At 29.2% G+C, this 23670-nt stretch overlaps 1 protein-coding gene across 2 annotated transcripts; it reads right to left on the reverse strand.

The window, feature by feature from the left end:
• Nucleotides 1-1564: 1564 nt before the first annotated feature.
• Nucleotides 1565-11455, reverse strand: LOC132725961 (uncharacterized). Of its 2 annotated transcripts, XM_060711188.1 has the most exons (4): nt 11348-11455; nt 6896-7370; nt 6469-6537; nt 1565-4995 (listed from the first exon to the last, which is right to left on the reverse strand). In XM_060711188.1, exon 4 carries the CDS (start codon nt 4919-4921, stop codon nt 2234-2236), a length of 2688 nt encoding a protein of 895 aa, XP_060567171.1. In that variant the 5' UTR covers nt 4922-4995; nt 6469-6537; nt 6896-7370; nt 11348-11455; the 3' UTR covers nt 1565-2233. The 2 variants fall into 2 exon arrangements, with proteins under 2 accessions (XP_060567171.1, XP_060567170.1); XM_060711187.1 differs by lacking the exons at nt 6469-6537; nt 6896-7370; nt 11348-11455 and adding an exon at nt 5591-5662 and having other exon boundaries at nt 1567-4995.
• Between the last annotated feature and the right edge of the window lie 12215 nt (nt 11456-23670).

Raw genomic sequence — 23670 nt, forward strand, 5'->3', positions numbered from 1 at the left:
TTTTGATGAAAAATTGTTGTTTTGTAACATTTATAAATTTTTTAGTTAGCCCTTTCTCCCCATGAGCATATTGTGAAAAATGTTCATTTTCACCGAAAAGCCTTCTCTTACAAGTTCAAACTGCTATGGAACTATGTAAAATGCTTCAATACTAATCAAACTTGGCACAAATGTTGACTGGACCATTGCTTTTGTAACGACATGCTCAGTCTTAAATTTCCTGTTACCATGGCAACGAGAGGATATCTCATAATTGCCAAAAATTACTATTTTGCCTCGATTTTTTCCATCAAAATTTATTTAAAAGTGCTGCAACTTCTCAAGGGATTGAGATAGAGTCAAAGGCTTTTCAGCGTTGGTTACATGTTACCTGATGATCGACCTGGGGTCATCTCAAGTCCAAAATTTTTCTGGCGATGACGGGGGACTCCACCCCCTTCAAACCCTCCAAACAGAAGGCGGCACACCCCCCTTCTGACAACCACCTGGTGTATCTTATGTGGGGTCCGGCGCCCGAAATGTGCTCACTTTTTAAGCAAAATTACTCAAACGAAAACATGTGTTTGGGGCCCAGATAGGACATCTTTTCACTATTTCAGGCCTAAAAAGGGGGCGGGGGGGGGGGGAATTGCGTTGTTTTGCATAAATATGAGGTAAAGGGTTAACAAAAATGATGAAAAACTTTGGAATCACCCAGAATCTAGTTTTTCCATGTTAACATGTCGGCTTTTATCTAATTTTGATGAAAAATTGTTGTTTTGTAACATTTTTCTTTTTTTTAGTTAACCCTTTCCCCCCATGGTCATATTGTGAAAAATGTCCATTTCACTGAAAACCCCCTCTTACAAGTTCAAACTGCTATGAAACTATGTTAAATGCTTCAATACTAATCGAACTTGGCACAGATATTGACTGATCTTCCTGGTGTCATTTTAAGCCTGTCAGAAGTCCAAAATTTTCTTGGCGATGAAGGGAACTCGGCCCCCCCCCCTTCAAACCCCAAAACAGAAGGGGGCACATCCCCCTTCTGGCAATCCCCTGATGTATATATATGATCTGTATATAAATATATGCAAATAATAGCCCTTTGCTGCGTAAATCACGCATTGGCAATACGGAAATAATATCTGAAACATCAGTCATATATCACACATTACAATGTTACTAATGCTTCCAGATTCACGTTGAGTTTCATGAGCGTTTGAAAAACTTTTTTAAAAAGGGTTATATAAATATAGATATGTATAAATATATGCAAATAATAGCCCTTTGCTGCGTAAATCACGCATTGGCAATACGGAAATAATATCTGAAACATCAGTCATAGATCACACATTACAAATAAATTGTTTCATGAAACATTATTTCATCTCATTATATTTTTATTCTTAAATTTGATTCTTTTGAAATATTGCAGCTCATTTTGATGCCTGCAATTGTTTAATTTCTTAATAGGATAGGCATATTTGACAGGGATCTTTACTCATTATATTCTTCAATAAAATATTCATATACAATCATGCTAAATGATAGCATGTCTTAAATTTTTCATGTGTTTGAATAAACAAGATAAACATTTTAAAAGAAATAAATGTTTGAACATATTCGTTTTGAGCTATACCTTTTTAATTTGCATTGGAAATGTGTGTTTGAGACTTGACCTGTAAAGAAACATTCTCAATAATTGAATTGTAAGAGGATTGCAATGCTACATTATTTTTGAAACTAGTAAACTTTATTGGTTTCTTTGATTTAATTCAAATGTCGTTAACAGAAACGGAACACAATAAAAAAAAACTATACACAACTCTTTACTTTAAAGATCATACATACGAATCAAATTATTTTCATCATATTCATGTCTATGTGAATTATGAATAAGTATTGCCTGTTTGTATTTAGAATACACATAGTTTTCAATTAAAGTTAAAACACATTTCCACATCAAGTTATGACATGCATTTACTCTAGCATCTAGCTTAAACATGCAATTCCAGCTTAATATACATGTATAAATTTTTTTAATAAGTTAAGTATGAAGAAACATGTTATTGTCAGTATATAACTATCTTTATTCATAAGCATGTATAACATGAAAGAATTAAGTCACACATTTGTAGATATTTGTTCATTTGATTCGTTATCTCCTCACATACGACTAAACAACAGACACGGCTTCTTTCAATGATTTTCAATTTCGTTTCTTTAATTAATTTCGATACATATCCTATTTTCATCTTTTCTGTTTCCTTGGATTTACAAACTTATCTTCTATGGAAGCACACGCTACTGAGTAATTAACATCATCTTCTATAAAAGCTAATACTTCAAGGTAATTATTTCTTTCTGTCGACAACTTGGCAACGAACTTCCGGTTAAATTTATGAATGACCTGCTCAGCACATTTAACATCGTTAGATCTTCCTGCACACAATTTCTCACTACTTCTCAAGATATGATACACATTTTTACCTTGCATCGTGATTAATCTTGGATTTGCTCCTTTTTCCAGAAGATACTTTATTAACTCAACATTTACCTTTTCACATGCTACATGAAGTGCCGTTTTCCCGTATTTGTCTTTTGCATTTACATTGGCATCTAAAGCCAAACGTTTTGCAATGTCACCTAAATCTTTGAAAATAGCAGCATGTAAAGGTGTAAAACCTTCGTTTTGTGATTTTCGTTTATCGGTTTGTCCATAGTTTAATAATTTATTAATCAATTTTTCCCTTGTTTTTATAATTGCAAAGTACAAAGGCGTCTGATCATAGAAATTGTTTACATTTGGATCAGCATTTAGTCCTATCAAAGTATCTAGAAGCTCTTCATTATTTTTCAAAACGGCAATATGAAATAATGAAAGTCCGCTCATATTAGAATAATCAAAGCCACAGTAGGGAATAAGTAGTTTGTTCTGGCTCGGATCCGCAAGGTAAAGTGCCCGTAGAATATCAGTTCTTCCTGTTATAGCAGCATTATGTATTGGTAAGTGTCCTTTATGGTCTCTAACAATCAAAGAAGCACCTTTTTCAATTAGAACTTCCACAAGTTCTATTTCATTCATATCAACAGCTAAATGCAATGGTGTTTTGTTTAATTTACCCCCTTTGATATTAAGTGGTGCTCCAGCATCTATCAATAGCTTGCTCACATTTTTATGTTTGCGTTCTATTGCTTTATGTAATGCCGTCATGTGTGCTTTATTCTGTACTCTGACATCAGCACCCGTGTTAAGCATACATTTCACTGCTTCAGTTAGACCTTCCCCTGCTGCTACAATTAAAGGAAAATTACCATTGATTGCATTTCTTCTGTAATTGACGTTTGTTCGTTGAAGTAATATTTCAAGAAGCTCTATGCTTTTATGAGAAGCGATATATATCGCATCGGCAGTTACCTTTGCTCCATGGCGAAGGAGAAATTCTACTGAATCTTTTTGTCTTGAGTGAACAGCCAACAATAAGTAAACAGCCAAGTCGACGTTATCTTCTCCGAGTATCCGTCGTGTTATAACTTCCTTTGCAAATATTGTTGCCCCAATATACCAGGCATATCCCATCAGACATATATCAAGTTGTTCCATAGATGTCCCATAGTCAAGGAAATGCCCCATCATTAAAATGACAGGTACAGAGAAACATTTTTGTACGAGATTTTCTTCAATGATATAGTCTATGAACTTTTTTACAAATCTCTCAGAGCTAAAAGCTTTGTGTTGAATGATACTAAAATCAATCATGCGAATAATGTAAATGTAATTATAATTCTGCCCGATCCTGGAAAATTTTTGAAAGTCATATAGTTTGATTTCTTTAACATATTTTTTAAAGTTGTCTCGCAAAAGCATTTTAACACATTTAACTATAAGACAATCAATTTCGTTGTCCATTAAGCATACTTTAAAATCATCTCGCATGCCTTCTCCAATCGACACAAACTCCATGAGAAAATCTCGTGGACAAATTTCTACAGCTTCTTCTGGTTTTTTCCTACCAATGACCAAACCAACCATATCTGCAATGACATTATGACTGAAAGTATATTCTTTAGTCGCCTCTATAAAAACTAGATATCCTCCCACGTGAGAATCTAATGACAATAGCATTTTGTGAAGAAAGTCTGGGCTAAAATTATGGCCAAATATTTTTGCTACCTTCTTGACATGGTCCGATGCACTTTCTGTATTCCTCAAGTCCTTTTGCGAGACCTTTTTATCATCACTGGCCCATACAGTTACAAGTGCTAAAAATTTTTCTTGTTCCTTGCCTCTATACAAGTTTTCTAAATATTTTTTAAAGAACTGTGCCGGTTTCTTAAAAAATGATGCACCTTCGTCGAGCATAGTTTTGTTTCTGACAAACATAGATGCACATTCTGGGAATCCGAACAAAAAATCTTTTACTTCTTCTGTCGGCCCTTTAGAAGCTTCAACACATTCTTGTATTGTTTTGTCTACCAGAATTTGTTCATTTTTTTCCGCTTGCATTTTTAGAATTTTGGTTTTTTCGTCGGATGAAAGCTCAATAGATGTAAGCAGCAGAAGAGCTTCATTATCGTTCTCGAACATTGGCACATAACCAATCTCCTCTTTAGATTCCTCATAAATATAATGTCTGGACGTTATTATCACTCTCACAGCTTTTTTCTTTGCTGCTCTCACTATTTCATTCAGATGATTTTGCCAGTCACCGACCAACTTCTGATCCATTGCTCCAGCACCAAATATGTCATCTATGATAATTGTATCAAAAAGTTTTAATGACAAATCAATTATTCTCCAATCAGATGGCGCTGCAAGTTTAAGGCAGTTACGTGCGGATTGACTTACATGTAAAGCAAGTCTTGCAGCCATGGTAGTTTTACCTTCACCTGGATGTCCAGTTAGTATTACTATATGTTTATCTTTTAAAATTAGCATTGCTTTCTGGTAGGCAGCAGTTTCAACATATTGACGATCGTCTAGATAGTCTCGAAGAAATAATTCTGTATTTGCTGTAAAAACATTTATAATCAAATAGTCAGATTCCACAATTTAAGAATAAATTTTAAAATAAGATAAACAAGATCATCAAGGAAAGGCGTTCAATGAACGCAGTCCCCATACGACCCTGCAACAAGAACCAGTGGCAAGGAGCGCAGACAGACCCCAAACAAAAACCGGACAGGGCACAAGACAGAGCACGGACAGGCCAATCACTAAATGATAAATAGTTTGTAAATGATTAAGTATTCAATCAAAACAAATAAATGATTGAATAATAGACCCACAAATTCAAGGGCACAGTGGAGTAAAAACTAGGGGTAAAGGGGGAAGACAACAACAAGGGACACAAACAAAAGTGTCACAAAAAAGCAGTAAGAAACAACATAGACATACATTTGAGGAACACAGAGGGGCGCCGCCTTGGAACGGTCAGCAGCTTTTTTTCTACTACAACTGATAGTTGTACTTCACTAGTAATATTATGTTCTAATAGAATCCAATGACAAATTAATTTGATTAAGAAATTTTATTGCAATATAATGTATGCAGCCAGCACAGTTGTACAGGTTTAAGCACTTTTAACATAAGAAGCTCCTATCTTACCTCTTATACTTCTCATTCCATCTGTAACTAAATCAAGTTGTCTGGTTTTCAAATCAACAATTTTTTGCTTTTGATCTTCAAATATCTGAATATCAAACATAAAGAGTTCGCCATCTCAGATGTCAAAATTAAAACAATAAACAGCGTATTATAAGGGATAAGATAAGAGGTTACAACTTAAAAGTTTGACTTCGAGTCGAGAAATCAGTTTCTAAACTTAAATCACTTGTTTATATTGTTGGAAAATATGTTAGATACGTTTTTCAAGACGGCGCTCATCAATGTTTAATGCAAGTTAAAGAAATATCTATACATAAAAATAATATATCTAGGAAATTTCGTCAATGATTGTAATGAAAATGTTAAGGGGGCATCAAAATATAGCAACATAATTACAGCTATTAATAATATGACTTTTTCTTAAAATAGCTAGGTATCCCTAGACTTTAATTGAACTTGCAGACGTCAAATGAAAGTTGGTCTTTTTGTATATATACATGTAATAACTTTTGAAACAAACCGTATTTGCATTACCAAATCTCTTCCGGAAAAAGGTAAAAGATATGCTTGTTTCCGTAAAAAACCTACTATGAAAAATAATAATCGCAATTATTAATCAATACAAGCTCAGTCCGTGATTTACATAAAAATAGAACAACTTCAAATTCATCTATGATGTAGATTTTTTTAATATTATATAAATTTACACTAGTTTTATCGGAAATAAAAGAATGCATGAATCTGTAAGTTCATTGTTTGTTCTTTTTTCATCATCAACATTGCTGTTGCTATCGCTGATTGACAAGCAAGTAGGCATGCAAAACTGATCTTTAATGTATAAACGGTAAGAAAGACAATTATAAATTATTCAAACGTACCTTTTCTGCTAGGTCCCACAAATCTTCAAATTCACTCTGCTCTAAAGAAGCAACTTGTTTGTGCAGCATCTATTCAATTGTTTAAAAAAATAACGTTAGTTCAAACTAGAAGGAAACATTGATATAATAATAAAACATAATTCTAAGCGGGTAATTTTGCGAAATATTTTAACTGATTTGTATTAAAGTATCAAGATTGAGATCTAGTTATTTTGACAGGTTTTCACACAACAGCTTTTTCTTCGGATACAACTGTCATTCATTAATCAAAGTTGTAGCTTTTAATCAGATTGACTGACAAGTTTAAATATCTAAACGTTAAATTAGTATTAACAAAATAACGTTAAAAATGTTTATAAAAAAGACTTTGTCTTTGCACGGTAAGAACTAACTATTAAATCGTATCAAGGAGAAGTTATATAATTACATAATTTCTTAAGTTCCTCAATCGAGCTATGTCAGCTTCCTCAGTAACAACATTATCAGGAATATTGCTGTTGACAGTTTCACTCCACCATCTCGACTTTGACTTAAGTCCACATATATTTCTAAGTAGACAAGCTAGGAGAGTAACGTCAAAGGTGTCCGAAGACGGTTGATGGTATTGCGGAAATAAAAGACCCCACTGCGTTTTATTAATAAGATTATTTATCTTTGCATAATTTAAGGTGGTCATACTATTAGAATTTTGTAACGTTGCATGAAGTTGATGTGGCACAGCCAGGTCAAATCGTGCCCTTAACAAGGTCGTTACCTCTTTTACTATTAGCAAATGCATACGTAAGTAATAAGCCTCTTTCTTTTCGAGGTCAACAGGCACTCCAGCAGGGGCTCCGACAGGCGCTGTCCCACCGTGTGCTGCTCCATGACTTGCCCAAGAAGCCATTTTATGTTTTCTTTATCTGGAACAAATCATTTAAATTTGTCGTTACAGAGTTATACATAATAGACAAAAACTAGTGTCCCGAACCAACGCATTTTTTACTTACGCCAAAATTAATTCAATGGATTGGTTTTATCGACTCAAGAAAATGACACTAGTATCGATTAATGCAAGAACCTCTTTCCATGCCCTACCCATAATTTGAATTTATTCGTGATTTTACTGCCCGAGTCATGGTACAGTCAAGGGACCAAAGTTATTTTTTGTCGCGGTTATGCTAGTGAATTTACAAAATTGCGCTTTATTTGAAACAAAGCACACTTTTGTTCTAAATAAATGTGCATAATCTGAGATATCATGTCACGTTCAAGACCCATGTCCATACCTCAAAGGCCACCCTTATAGTTAAAAGGTACTCATTTTAAGAAGAGTTTTAAGATACACATACGTGTCTACATGAAACTATAGTTCTGTCAAAATAAAGTATAATGTACTATCCTTCGATTATGTAACATATGCATGTAAGTAGGTGTACCACACAGTACAATTTTTCATGCTCAAGTAAAACTAATAATGTAGTCAGGTAATTAAAGCGGTATGCCTCCGGTTTCTAATCGTCGTTTAAAAAACTTAAGATAAAATAATTTCAACCGAACAAAGAATATGGTTTTTACGTAGAACGACACTTATAAGTCACGTAAGTTACCGAAAGATAAAGAACACAAAATGCAAACTGCGTTAGTCACGCGATTAGAAAAAAGTGATATGTAATTCAGAATTAGTCATTAATTGCATATGATATGAAAGAAGTTGCTAACATTATGAAGGTTTTCACATTTTATAAAACTCTTGGCACTCTTTGCTCAAGGTCTTTCGAATCTGTCATAGGATTTTGCTCTTCTGGAGGCATGCAGCTCAGATAAAATATTGATAGTGGAAAGACTAAATATTTACAAGAGTAATACATAACAAGATACATTTCAAAGAATTAAAGTTTTGAGGCTAAACTATATATTTAATAAAAATCGATAGACATTTTCCATTTTTCTTCTTAATCTAACTTTTTTATTTAGTAGGTTGAAATATAGTTAACACATGTCTGCTTGAGTCTTAGATTTAATTTCCTTTACTTCTATATGTATAACATAAAATGACAGCATTAAGTAAAATTCAATACATTTATTTATGTAGACACAAAAATAATTCATCTTGACTGCCAAACTACAAAACTCTTGGAAAAAAGAAAAGAAAAACTAAAACCAACAACATAACTGTTTTGCAAAGCAAAAAGACAGGTTAATCAAGTAGCACAAATTCATTAATGCTTAAGATCTACGTTTCTTGATCTGCTTGGTTTCGCAATCACCTGCGTTATCGTATTTAATTTTTAATAATGATGCAAACAAAATTTACAAATATTCACTATCCGAAGCAGAGAAGTAATTACAAAATAACAGTGCATTAACACTATATACATTCTCAACAGAACATTACATATACAAACTTTCAAAGATGCATGTATAGGTCTTTTAATGGTACACTGTATGTCAAACTACATTTACTTGACTATATTTATGTAAAGACAATTAGCATGTAGGTCGGACACTGAAACTGATACTAACAATGAGCGTATGTATATCGGACGAAAATGGCAAATCAAATAACGAATACAAGCAAATTTGACTGAATCAACTTTGTTAATCAAAATATTATATAGCTTATTTGGAAAATAATTTGAACAAGACAAGAGAATGAAAAAAAACTACTATGATGAATAATATGAGAGTGTCACAATTACAGTGCGGGTACCATACTAGCGTTATAGTTGAGTAATCATTTTTACTATAATAAAAAAATCTCGTGCGCAGTCCCGTAGTCATCTAAGGCATATATCCTATTACAAAAGGTAACATACTATAGAAAATACACGTCACTGTGTTGTATAAATACAGGATGTGAACATTATGTCGGTCAAATAATAAAAGTTTGCTAATCATATTGGTAACATGAATTGTTAGGCAGAACAGGTTAAAAGCGACAGCTTATGTTAGGTTTTATAATGCTTTGGAATCAAACTAAGTTCAATATTACAAGTTCATATGTAGGTCATAAATAATTCTAAATACGAATATTATTTGAGGGTGACAGACATTTCGAACTACTAGGAAATTACAAACATATTTGAAAACAGTAACAGTGAAGTTTAAATTCATGAGTTGAATATTGACCCGTCCTTGATTGCTTCAATAGTTCTTATACTCTTAATGTGGACCTTCGCTCCTTGTTCAGATGTATCAGTCATAGGGTCTGTCGTCGTCGGAAGTTGCGTAAAGACTTTGTATTCAGATATCCAAGTTTTTTGGAGAGTTTTGGCACGAATGAGTTGTTAAAACCGGTGTTAAATAGCCGATAAACACCGCTAAGACTGATATTATATCGAAATTATATATATGTTAATGGTAACGTAAAAAAGATTTTGTTTCTTTTTTGAAATCATAAGATAATTTGATGAACCGTTTGTATAATTATTAAATCATTTTGCTAGTATTTTATGTAAATAATGACTTACCCAAATTTTCACGGTGTAAGTTGCCAAAGGGTGATATAAAGCCCTTAATCAGTTAAATAAACACTGACCTTCCAATAAAAAACCTTACAACGATAAGACTAGATTCTACCCATGTATTATCACATAATACTAAAACATAAAATGAAGATTTAAATGTAAAAGGAAGATTTAAGACTTCAAAGATTTGCGTTGATTGAACACCGCCTTTCCATTTTCTTCTTTTTTATTATATTTCAAGAATTTCAGAGTACTCCTTATTAGCAAGGAAAATAAATTTCTTATGAATAATGCAAATTTTAAAGTGGTTTCCTCCAGTAAGTAAATTATTTAAAAAGGGAAAATAAAACACTTCAAAAACATTCTTATCTTTAAAGTCGATGAGTATTTGAGTATCACAGATTAAGAGATATGTCTGCGTATTTTCACAAGTGAAAGGTATTTATCTGTGGAAGTTTTAGAAGATATTCCATGTAGTATGTACTGTTGTAAAAGAAATGCATAAGTGGATTAAAATATTTATTAAATTGACTCCTAAGATTTAAAACCTGTTTTTAAAGATGAACATCAAATATAGTGTTATTATTGATTTAACTGTATATACATTTCTGCAAGAGAAGTCTGAAATAGATTATCTTCTTCGTACTAACATTCAACATATGATTATACTTAATAATAATTCACAAATCATTCTATCTAGAATATATGTGTTTGAGATGTTTATACATTGTCAGACTAGTATAAGGTTGGGTATTCAAAGTAAGAAGAGCATGATATGATGATATATACACGACACGCCTAGCCGGGGTCATTACTTCCTTTTTTAATTATATAATGTGTCTTTTAAGTTGGTATTTCATATCTCGAGCCATTTGTTGTTTTGCGTGACAGCTCTTGTTAAATACAATGTAATGTAAATATATTTCTACCACTTAGATGACATGTCACATCCAAGGCCCCTTACTTGGCAAAAATGTCTACCACATCAACATCAAAATGATGTGTCACATCCAAAACCCATGTCCAAAGGTTGTCAGTTTGCTTTAAATAGCACTTCCTTTTCAGAAGAACAGTATTAAGCAAGTTTTTTATTTCATTTTCTTTTCTTTTAAAAATAGCTTTCTGCAATGCTTAAGAATTCTTTTCGGAGGCATTCGTCACTTTTGCGTGATGGCTCTTGTTATGAATAATTTATAAATAGTTTTTAGAGACAAATAGTATGACATTAATGTGCTTGGAAATGGTATGGTCAGTGAAGTATAATGATGTACGAGATACAAATAAAAGAATTCTGTTCTATTCTGATAATTAAAAGTTGGTCCTTTTATATTACAATATTTAATAAAACCTTTCATTCTCAAAGTGATACTGACTAGGACATGTTAAGTATATGTTGATGGTATTTTATGTAACACATGTATATGACTTACCTAAATATCCACGGTATAAGTTGCCCAAGAGTGATATTCAAGCACCTAATCGATAAAATAAACACTGACCTTCCAGTAAACAACTTGACACTGACAAGATAAGATTCTACCCAGGCATTAAACATAAGAATCAACATTTAAGTGTAAAGGGAAGACTTTAGACTTCAAAGACTTGCGTTCATTGAACACCGCCTTTCCGTTTCTCTTGTTTATCATATTTCAAGAATTCAGAGTACTCCTAATGAGCACCTTGTGAATAATGCAAATTTTAAGTGGTTTTCCTCCAGTAAGTAAATTATTTAAAAAAGGTAAATAACACAATTCAAAATCATACATATCTTTAAAATCGATGATAAGAGTGTTTTTGTTCAGAAACAGATAAAGACATATGTCTGCGTTTTTGCACAAGTTATAGGTATTTATCTGTGGAAGTTTTAGAAGATATTCCATGTAGTATGTACTGTTTTAGAAGAAATGCGGATAGGTTTGGTATAAGGGGATTGAAATATTCAAATTTAAAGATAAAACATGAAAAACGTGTTGTTATTTATTTAACTGTCATTCATCTCTGCAAGAGTCTGAAAAAGAATATTTTCTTCGTACTAACATTCAACATAATTTATTATGATAATACTAGTTTCGAAATAAATCTCAAAAAGTACTTTTTCTGTTGAAAATATTTTTTATATCAATTCAATAAAACTGTTTCCGTCTTGTACAAGATAAAGTTTTCATAACCCTTTATTATAATAATGATCAACCTTGTTTACTAAAATTTGCGATTCTTATTTACCATGGGGTCCCTCTCGCAGCAGAATAAAGGAAAATCAAAGTTTTTCCTTGCAAACAAAATATCATTTAAGTAAAAAAAAAATTTAAAAAAAAAATTTTTAAGTTGTGAAATATCTTATTTCATTAATGTTTATGAATGGCATATTTAAACTTATATCAAATTGAAAATATTGTTATGAAGACATTGATATTGGTCATAATTTTTTATAATACTTCAAAATTGAGAAATAAATGATTTTGTTTGTAATTCTTCATAGAACATGTAGAAAAGTGGTTAACAGGGTTTGTCTTCATTATGTTAGAGAATATTGCCTGCTTTTATAAAACAATATAATACAATTTATTCAGTATTATCAATTTATATCTTACAAACTTTAAAGCAATAACAAAAATAAACAAAGTATCCATAAGAAAAAGGTTATATAAAACAGAAAGTCTACAAAAGGGAAGTTATTATATAAAAATTAGAGAAAGACGTAGTATTAGATAAAACAGATATTTACATTTTTATGATAAATAGATTTCTGATCAATATTTATTGATATATTGATATATATTGATAGGGTGATACTTTATATACATAAACTATACATTGAAACAGATTATGTTAATCTTTGACCTCCGACTGTGACCTTGACCTTAAAGGTAGGCAAATGGTTGTTTGGCATAACACAACGTATCCTTATTGTGAACATTGTGTTAAGTGTTTTCAAAATCGCTTCATGGGACCGGACATGACATATACCATCAAATCTTATTATAATAAACACTTGTGCCAAGTTTCTTCAAATTCCTTTGATAAATGACATAGTAATGAAGCAGACACGAAAATGTGGAGGACGGACAGATGGAATTGCCAACATAAGGTGCCTATGTGTTTTTCTTTGATTAATGCGGTACTTTCATATAAAGCAGTAAAATTACCACATAAACCAGTCGGGATTTTCTTCATTTTAACTAAGTTCAAGGACGGAATGAAGCTCATAGACCATTGGATGTTTTCCCAGACCGACGGACGAATCCTATTTCTATACCCCCTTTTTTATTCGAAAAGACAATACAACAGCACACGTGTGAACTCGCTTTACTATATTAAAGATGGCTATTAAAGATTCTTAAACCAGATTTAGGCCGGACAGCACTATACATTCCATCTCAAAAGAAAAATACAAAAAATACAAAAAACTTTAAAGGTAAATTTCTGCAAAAACGAAACTTGTTTCTAGTTTCTAAAAGTCAACAAATTGATAAATTAAAAAAATCAGATGTTGTACGACAGTACAATGCAACAGCTCTTTTACCGACACTATTTTGTCTAAATGCAAATTAATTCACTTTAAGGTGGAGACAACGCGTATACGCATGATTTAATTTTTTCATGGTTCCACAATATTAAATCTCGGTAAACTACAGACAATTACACAGTCCATATATTTGTATGCCATTCCATTTGAAGAAAATGTAAATAAAAAAGTTTTGCAACAAAGCCGGAATTTTTAAATTGGTAATGAAGTGTAAAGTTGATGTATGTAAATGTTTAAATTATGTACTTGTATTTTTATTGACGACTTGCAGAATAAAAGACAACTTGAAGAATAAAGATCAACAAGGCAAAGGCAACGTTCACAGGACGCAGTCTCCGACACACCAAAGCAGGGCACCCAGAAGGCACCAAACCAAAACCCGGAGTGGACATAAGGGAGAGGGACATGCAATGTGTGAAATAATATAAACCTCAATCGTGTCATTCCGCATTAAACCATGCGTCTAATTCAAAATTATATAAGACTAAGCCGCTTCGCAGTCAATTAACATAACACAATACAGCAATATTTCCTTATATAAACTAAAAACTTGGTTCCTGTTACTGTATACAGTTATTTAGTGTTTTAAGGTCTCATCATATCTTAATATGCTTAATTGCAAATAAATTACCAATAATACTTTTACTCAAATAACAGAAACATACAAACAACCTCTTCGAAATTGATTATTTTAAATCGAACTAAAACCAGCATTTGTCATCCCAAATTTTAGAGGCGTACCTTAGCTTTTTATAGTATACGCCAAGTTCAGGGGCCGTATTCATAAAGCTCCTAAGGGAAAAAATTCCCTTAGATTCTAAGATTTCCCTTAAAAAACGTAAGATTTCCCTTAGTTTTTAAGAATTTCCTTAGTTTCTATTCATAAAACTCCTTAGGATAAAAATTCCTTAACTTTGGTCGATTTTTCCCTTAAATATTAAGGTACCCCATGAGCTCCCTTAACTTTTAAGGGAAAAAGTTAAGGGATAAAAATGAAGAAATAAATGGCCGACTAGCAGACAATTTGTTCATTCCCTTTCTCAAATAACAAATCCAGCTACTTTCCATTTTGGAATCAACGCAGTTTCAATCATATTAGGCCTATCCGATGAAAATCATTCGTACGTATATTAGCCGTATTTAGAAACAACCGGCAATTTATAAAATAAAAGTTATATTCGGTACCCAGCAGGCACTCGACGTTGTTTCAACGTTGAAACAACGTTGAAATATGGTCGTGACGTTGTTCAACCAATATTCAACTATGGACGACCATACGGATATATAGCCAATGTATATACAACGTTGATTCAACGTTGTTTATGGTCGAAGTTTTACATTTAGTTTAATCATTATATAAACTTTTATACCACTAATTTTGTGTTATTATTCCTTTATTGAATTAGTCTGTAAGTGATTTTTGTCAGGAAAATTTGCGTTACAATCTTTTTCCGTATATTCAAAATTAGCGCTGAAACAAATAAAGTTGGAAATAATTTTTCACTTTCTATTAACGCTTTAAATATTAGTTAATATGTTTTGTTGTTTGTTGTTTTATTTTTTAGTTCTTTATGAATAATATTAATTAATAAATTGATATTAGTCAAAACCCCGTTTATAAAATAACGCTGGTCAGGGGAAGTAATTGTTGCGGTCTATGATTTTGTTTGATGTCTATGATTATCGTTCGTGCAAATGGTGGCGCTGTTTGGAAAATTTGAAAACAACACGATTGGCAATTTATTTGGATTTCGGAGGTATTACCGTAATGTTTTACTTTAGTTTACTGATTATTTTCTAAAATATTATTATTTATTCTTAAAATTCTACTTTAATTTACTTTATAAATTAAATGAGAGATGAAAACACATGATTGAGTTGATTTGACACGTTTTCGCGACCTAATTGAAAGATTTGGGATCGGTAGGCATTGTAAGCATGGAGTTATTGATGTCCTTGGCAATTTATGATGTTAAAAATCTTGTCTTTTTTAATTTATTTATCATATTATTAAAATTTGTCTGTACTTTATCCTAATTACAATTTAATCAATTATAAAATTGAAACCTATAAAGTAGTTCGGCCCACATAATTTACGTACCAAGACGATTCGTCTATATATATAACTATGTTTATATTTTAGTGATAGTATAATACAGTGTTAATTAGTTTGAAAAAAAAAATACATTATTATTAAGTTAAATAACAAATTTGAGTGTTAAACTTTAAAGTTTAATAGTCGTAAATTTATGGGGAATAATAAATCTATTTCTATTTTATTATGTATTATTTTATTACCAATCATAGGTGAGACTTTTAAATAGCTTCTTTTTAAAAAGATTTTGTTGTCTTATATACAGTATTTGCTGTCAATATGAAACTTAGCTATGTTTCAATTTCTATGCTGTTTTATGATGTAAATCTTAGAGAAAAGCATTTTAAGATAAAAACAAATCACTAAGTTGAGTAATTATATGTATAATTTGAGATTGACCAAGTCACTTTTAACTACAAACTTCTTATTTTTATTTGCAGAAGCAGTAAGAGACAGCCAAAGCAGTACTCAAACACTTGACATACCCAGAAAGATCTAGAAGAAAAGATTGGAACAGATTGTAGTTTAATTGTTAAAACTATTAAAGTGAATTTAAGCTGCACTTGAACTGTATTTTTGAAATAAAATATCTGAAGTATTTAATTTTGTCTTGATATTTTGTTAAACTTGGTTACTTTGTTTTATATCAAAAAATTAAAGTATGGTGGGTTTTCAACGTTGAAATGACATTGAAACTTCAACGTTGTGCCAACGTTGAAACTGCAACGTTGTATCAACGTTGAAATTTCAACGTTGTTTCAACTTTCAAATCCGAATATAAATACAACCTTATTTCAACGTTGAAATCTGACCATAATTCAACGTTGAAACAACGTTGATGTGCCTGCTGGGTAAGTTCTTTCCGATACGGATATGACTTTTATTTAGAACATGCCACGAAGACAACATGTAACATTTTTATTTATGTATCAAATTAAACCATTTTTGGCAAATTACTTTATTTAATTATAAAAAATCGTATGGAGAGAAAAAACTTTATGATCTATAAGTCATATTCGGTATCTTCTGTCCTTCAAGGATATGACTTTGATAGAAAACGCAACAAGTATAACTTATAACTTTTTCACTTATTGACAAAAATTAACGATATTTTGCAGCATGTAAAATCATTTTATTATTATAAAACATCGTTTTGAAAAAAAAATCATAAACAAATAATCAATTTATAAAATATAAGTCATATTTGGTATCTCCTGGTCGCCACGGATATGACTTTCATAGAACGTAATGCGAATATAACTTATAACTTGATTATTTATGGACCAAGTTTAACGATATTTTGCGTGTAAAATCATTGTATCAATATATAACATCGTATCAAGAAAACATCATAAAACAAAAATCAATTTATAAAATAAAAGTTATATTCGGTAAGTTCTTTCCGATACGGATATGACTTTTATTTAGAACATGCTTCGAATATAACATGTAACATTTTTATTTATGTATCAAATTAAACAATTTTTGGCAAATTAATTTATTTTATTATAAAAAATTATCGTATGGAGAGAAAAAACTTTATGATCTATAAGTCATATTCGGTATCTTCTGTCCTTCAAGGATATAACTTTGATAGAAAACGCAACAAGTATAACTAATAACTTTTTCACTTATTGACAAAAGTTAACGATATTTTGCAGCATGTAAAATCATTTTAATATTATAAAACATCGTTTTGAAAAAAAATCATAAACAAATAATCAATTTATAAAATACAAGTCATATTTGGCATCTCCTGTCCGCCACGGATATGACTTTCATAGAACGTAATGCGAATATAACTTATAACTTGATTATTTATGGACCAAGTTTAACGATATTTTGCGTGTAAAATCATTGTATCATTATATAACATCGTATCAAGAAAACATCATAAAACAAAAATCAATTTATAAAATAAAAGTTATATTCGGTAAGTTCTTTCCGATACGGATATGACTTTTATTTAGAACATGCTTCGAATATAACATGTAACATTTTTATTTATGTATCAAATTAAACCATTTTTGGCAAATTACTTTATTTTATTATAAAAAAATATCGTATGGAGAGAAAAAACTTTATGATCTATAAGTCATATTCGGTATCTTCTGTCCTTCAAGGATATGACTTTGATAGAAAACGCAACAAGTATAACTTATAACTTTTTCACTTATTGACAAAAATTAACGATATTTTGCAGCATGTAAAATCATTTTATTATTATAAAACATCGTTTTGAAAAAAAAATCATAAACAAATAATCAATTTATAAAATATAAGTCATATTTGGTATCTCCTGGTCGCCACGGATATGACTTTCATAGAACGTAATGCGAATATAACTTATAACTTGATTATTTATGGACCAAGTTTAACGATATTTTGTGTGCAAAATCATTGTATCAATATATAACATCGTATCAAGAAAACATCATAAAACAAAAATCAATTTATAAAATAAAAGTTATATTCGGTAAGTTCTTTCCGATACGGATATGACTTTTATTTAGAACATGCCACGAAGACAACATGTAACATTTTTATTTTTGTATCAAATTAAACCATTTTTGGCAAATTACTTTATTTAATTATAAAATAATCGTATGAAGAAAAAACTTTATGATCTATAAGTCATATTCGGTATCTTCTGTCCTTCAAGGATATGACTTTGATAGAAAACTCAACGAATATAACTTATAACTTTTTTATTTATTGACAAAAATTAACGATATTTTGCAGCATGTAAAATCATTTTATTATTATAAAACATCGTTTTGAAAAAAAATCATAAAAAATAATCAATTTCTAAAATAAAAGTCATATTTGGTTTCTCGTGATATCTCCCGTCCGCCACGGATATGACTTTCATACAGAGCGTGCGATATATGTCACTTACAAAGTTATATTCGGTAAGTTCTTTCCGCTACGGATATGACTTTTATTTAGAACATGCAACGAATATAACATGTAACATTTTTATTTATGTATCAAATTTAACCATTTTTGGCATATTATTTCATTTTATTATGAAAAAAATATCGTATGGAGAGAAAAAACTTTATGATCTATAAGTCATATTCAGTATCTTCTGTCCGCAACGGATATGCCTTTCATAGAAAACGCAACGAATATAACATATAACTTTTTTATTTATTGACAAAAATTAACGATATTTTGCATTTAACATTTTATTATTATAAACCATCGTATCGAGAAAAATAAATGATAAAACAATCAATTTATAAAATATAAGTCATATTCGGTATCTTCTGTCCGCAACAGATATGCCTTTCATAGAAAACGCAACGAATATAACATATAACTTTTTTATTTATTGACAAAAATTAACGATATTTTGCATTTAACATTTTATTATTATAAACCATCATATCGAGAAAAATAAATAATAAAACAATCAATTTATAAAATGTAAGTCATATTCGGTATCTTCTGTCCGCAACGGATATGCCTTTTATAGAAAACGCAATGAATATAACTTATAACTTTTTTGTTTAACAGCCACCGGAAAATCTTTGCACCACCGGGATAGTGGCAAACTTCATTACCATTTATACTTGCCCTAAACACTTAAAAATCATTTCATCCGATAGATTTAATGTTAATTATAAATAATTGACTTCATTTGAAGCTATTTTAATTTTTTTTTCTTATCAAAAAGTGTATTTTAAAAAATTTGTCCGGGCGGAAATTCATGTATTCCGCCCGGAATTATGCTGTCCGGCCGGAATTTACTTATATTCCAATTGGAATTTTTTCCAACATTATTATCTATTCCAACGGGAATTTCAATTTTTCCAGCAACTCTTAAACTATAAAAATAACCATTCATATATCCTTTAATGACTTTCTGACTAGTTTTGAAGAACTTATTCTCTAAAATAAAAAAAAATCCCATTTTGAAAGCTGGAAAAAATTCCGACTGGATTTTTACAGAAAAATTTTAATAAGTATAAAAGCGATAATAATTAAAGGCAAATGATAGTTTTCGATAGAAATTAACATAATTATACACGCTGAATTACCAATAAGGTGCTTTGAAAAAAATGAAAATCCGATTGGATTTATTTCCAATTATTTTTGTTGGAAAAAATTCCAACTGGATTTTTTTTTCAATTATTTTTTGTTGGAAAAAAAATCCAACTGGATTTTCATCAAATGATTCATTTTCAAATTATTTCACAGTTATCCATTTGATTTCCTTTAATAAGAGATTACGAATTATTTATAACTATGATGATAAATAATAATAATAATAATAATAATAATAATAATAATAATAATGAAAACAAGGAAGAAGAATAAAATTCCATGATGCGATTATAATTTATATAATCATTACTTTTATTCATTATTATTATTATAATGATTATTATCATTATTATTATTATCATTATTATTATTATATTGATTATTTTTATTTCTAGTATTACAATTATTATGATTATGATTATTATGATTATAATTATTATTATTATTATTATTATTATTATTATTATTATTAGTATTAGTATTATAATTACTATTATTATTATTATAGATATATATTTTTTCTATTATTTATTTCTTGTTATTATAATTATTATTATGAATATATATTTTTTTATTATTTATCATTGTTTTTATTATTATTTTTATTTCTATTATTGTTATTATTATTATAACTATGTTATGATTCTTATTATTATTATTATCATTTCATTATTATTTTATTATTATTATTTTATTTATTATTATTATTATTATTATTATTATTATTATTATTATTAATATCATTATTATTATTATTATTATTATTATTATTATTATTATTATTATAATAATCATATATAATGATAATCATTATTATTATTATAATTATTATTTCAATTATTATAAATTATAATTATTATTACTATTATTTTTATTATTATTATTATTATTATTATTATAATTATTTATTATTATTATTATTATTATTATTATTATTATATTATTATTATTATTATTATTATTTTAATCATATATAATGATAATCATTATTATTATTATTATTATTATTATTATTATTATTATTATTATTATTATCATTATTATTATTATTGATGTTGGTAGTGCTGTTGTGACAGGGATGATGATGATGATGATGATTATTCTTATTATTATTATTACTTTATTATTATTATTATTATTATTATTATTATTATATTGATTACTTTTATTTTTAGTATTACAATTATTATAATTATAATTATTATGATTATAATTATTATTATTATTAGTAGAAGTAGTAGTAGCATTATTGTTATTATTATTATTATAAATATATATTTTTCTATTATTTATTATTATTATTATTATGAATATATATTTTTTTTATTATTTATTATTGTTTTTATTATTATTTTTATTTCTATTATTGTTATTATTATTATAACTATGTTATGATTCTTATGATTATTATTATCATTTCATTATAATAATTATTATTATTTTTATTATTATTATTATTATCATTTTATTATTATTATTTATTATTATCATTATTATTATTATTATTATTAATAATAATAATATTATTACTTTTTTTTTCTTTTTCTTTTATTATCATTATTATTATTATTGATGGTGGTAGTGCTGTTGTGACAGGGATGATGAGGATGACGATGATTATTCTTATTATTATTACTTTATTATTATTATTATTATTATTATTATTATTATTATTATTATTATTATTATTATTGTTGTTGTTGTTGTGGTTGTTGTTATTATTCCATTCTTATGAACAAATGTTTGCGAAGCTTCTTTTATAATATTTATATTCTATCAATATCTCATATGTGGCTGCAAAAAATCAATTTATATTTATCAACAAATTATAAAATTATTATTATTATTATTTTATTTAACAATGTATTTCTATTCACTATCATAGAAAAACGGACAGATATATATAGGAATGCATTCAATTATCGTAATGTATATACGCCGTATGTTTCCCTACAATAGGATTTATGTTTAATGAAGATATTTTTCTGAATAAATCAACACATAAAAATTAAAACTTATGAAAAACACCGATTTGCTTGTATTGTCCGAATAATCCCTGCATTTCTGAGGTATAGCATAGAACAACGGACAAATATATTTATAATCGCGTTTATTTATCTTAAAGAATACATGTGTCCCTACAATATGGAATGTGTTTCAAAAAGACATCTTAACAAATAAAGTCAAACTTGATTATTGGAAATTATGAAATACACGGATTTGTCTGAATTGTCCGACTTTCCTAAAATTTATGTATGTTAGAAGGCAAACGGACAGAGTTGTTTCCGCAACAGAAACATAGTAACTAACGTCCTTTGTAAGAATTGAATATCAAGAAAAACACTGTTTTTCTTTATTAGCCGCGCGAGTGCCCCCCCCCCCCCTCGTTATGAATGTATTTCTGGACAATATCACGCTTAAACGGACAAATATTAGTTAATATATATTAGTGTTGCCTTTAGTTGACTTTAAGTTTCCAGATGTCCCTACAATATGGTATATGTTTCATGACGATATCTTAATAAATAATGGCAACTTGATAATAAAAAAATGAAATACACCGATTTTATATGCATTGTTCGACTTTTCTGAAATATGTAAGTACAAATGTATGTGTATTATAGCAGACAAACTGGCAGAGTTGTTTTAAGATGTATTTCAGTATCTTGACATATACATTCGTCTCTACAATATATTGAATAACTTATGCCTTTGTAAATAACGTCCTGCGTAAGAATAAAATATCATGAAAAGCGTTTTTATTTGCAGCGCGCGTTTTTCCAATTATTAATGTAATTGTTGACACTAGCATGGATAAACAGACAGATATATCTAATAATACAGTCATTTATCTTAAAGTACATATGTTAAACAATATGGTATATGTTTTATCAAGACATCTTTACAAATAAAGCCAAACTTGATTATTGAAAATTATGAAATACACCGATTTGTCTGAATTGTCCGACTTTTCTAAAATTTACGTATGTTAGTGTGACTATTTTAGCAGGCAAACGAACAGAAATTTGTTTCCGCAACAGAAACATAGTAACTAACGTCCTTTGTAAGAATTGAATATCAAGAAAAACACTGTTTTTTATTAGCCGCGCGAGTGCCCCCCCCCCCCCCCCCTTCGTTATGAAAATGTATTTTCTGGACAATATCACGCTTAAACTTACAAATATAGTAGTGTTGCCTTTAATTGACTTTAAGTTTCCAGATGTCTCTACAATATGATATTTGTTTTCATGACGATATCTTAATAAATAATGGCAAACTTGATAATAAAAAAATGAAATACACCGATTTTATATGCATTGTCCGACTTTCCTGAAATATGTAAGTATGTGTATTTATAGCAGACAAACTGGCAGAGTTGTTTTAAGATGTATTTCAGTATTCTTGACATATTACATTCGTCTCTACAATATAATGAATAACTTATGCCTTTGTAAATAACGTTCTGCGTAAGAATAAAACATCATGAAAGCGTTTTATTTGCAGCGCGCGTTTTTCCAATTATTAATGTAATTCTGGACTCTAGCATGGATAAAAAACGGACAGATATATCTAATAATACATTCATTTATCTTAAAGTACATATGTTAAACATATGGTATATGTTTCATAAAAATATCTTAACAAATAAAGTCAAACTTGATTATTGCAATTATGAAAAAAAGAGATTTTATTTGATTTGTGCGACACACATGTAAATTATATCTATTATAACAAACAAAAACGGACAGAGCAATCTATAAAAAGCATTTATTGATCTTGAAGTTTAACATTCTCCCTGCAAAATAGTGAATATTTCACATAAATAGTTTACGTTAAAAAGTAATCTATGAAACTTGTGAAAAAAACAGTTTTCATACGCCGCGTATCAGTCATATATGTGTAGAAACTAATACGGACAAATGAAGAAGAAATAGCTTTGAATGCATTGTATATATATTTCTCTGCAAAATATGAGATAGTTTACGTTAAAAGTAATCTATGAAACTTTGTGAAAAAAAAAAAACCAGTTTTCATACGACCGCGTATCAGTCATATATGTGTAGAAACTAATACGGACA

Source organism: Ruditapes philippinarum, unplaced genomic scaffold (genome assembly GCF_026571515.1).
Source record: "Ruditapes philippinarum isolate M1 unplaced genomic scaffold, ASM2657151v2 ctg8744_1_1_1_1, whole genome shotgun sequence".
Lineage (NCBI taxonomy): Eukaryota > Metazoa > Mollusca > Bivalvia > Venerida > Veneridae > Ruditapes > Ruditapes philippinarum.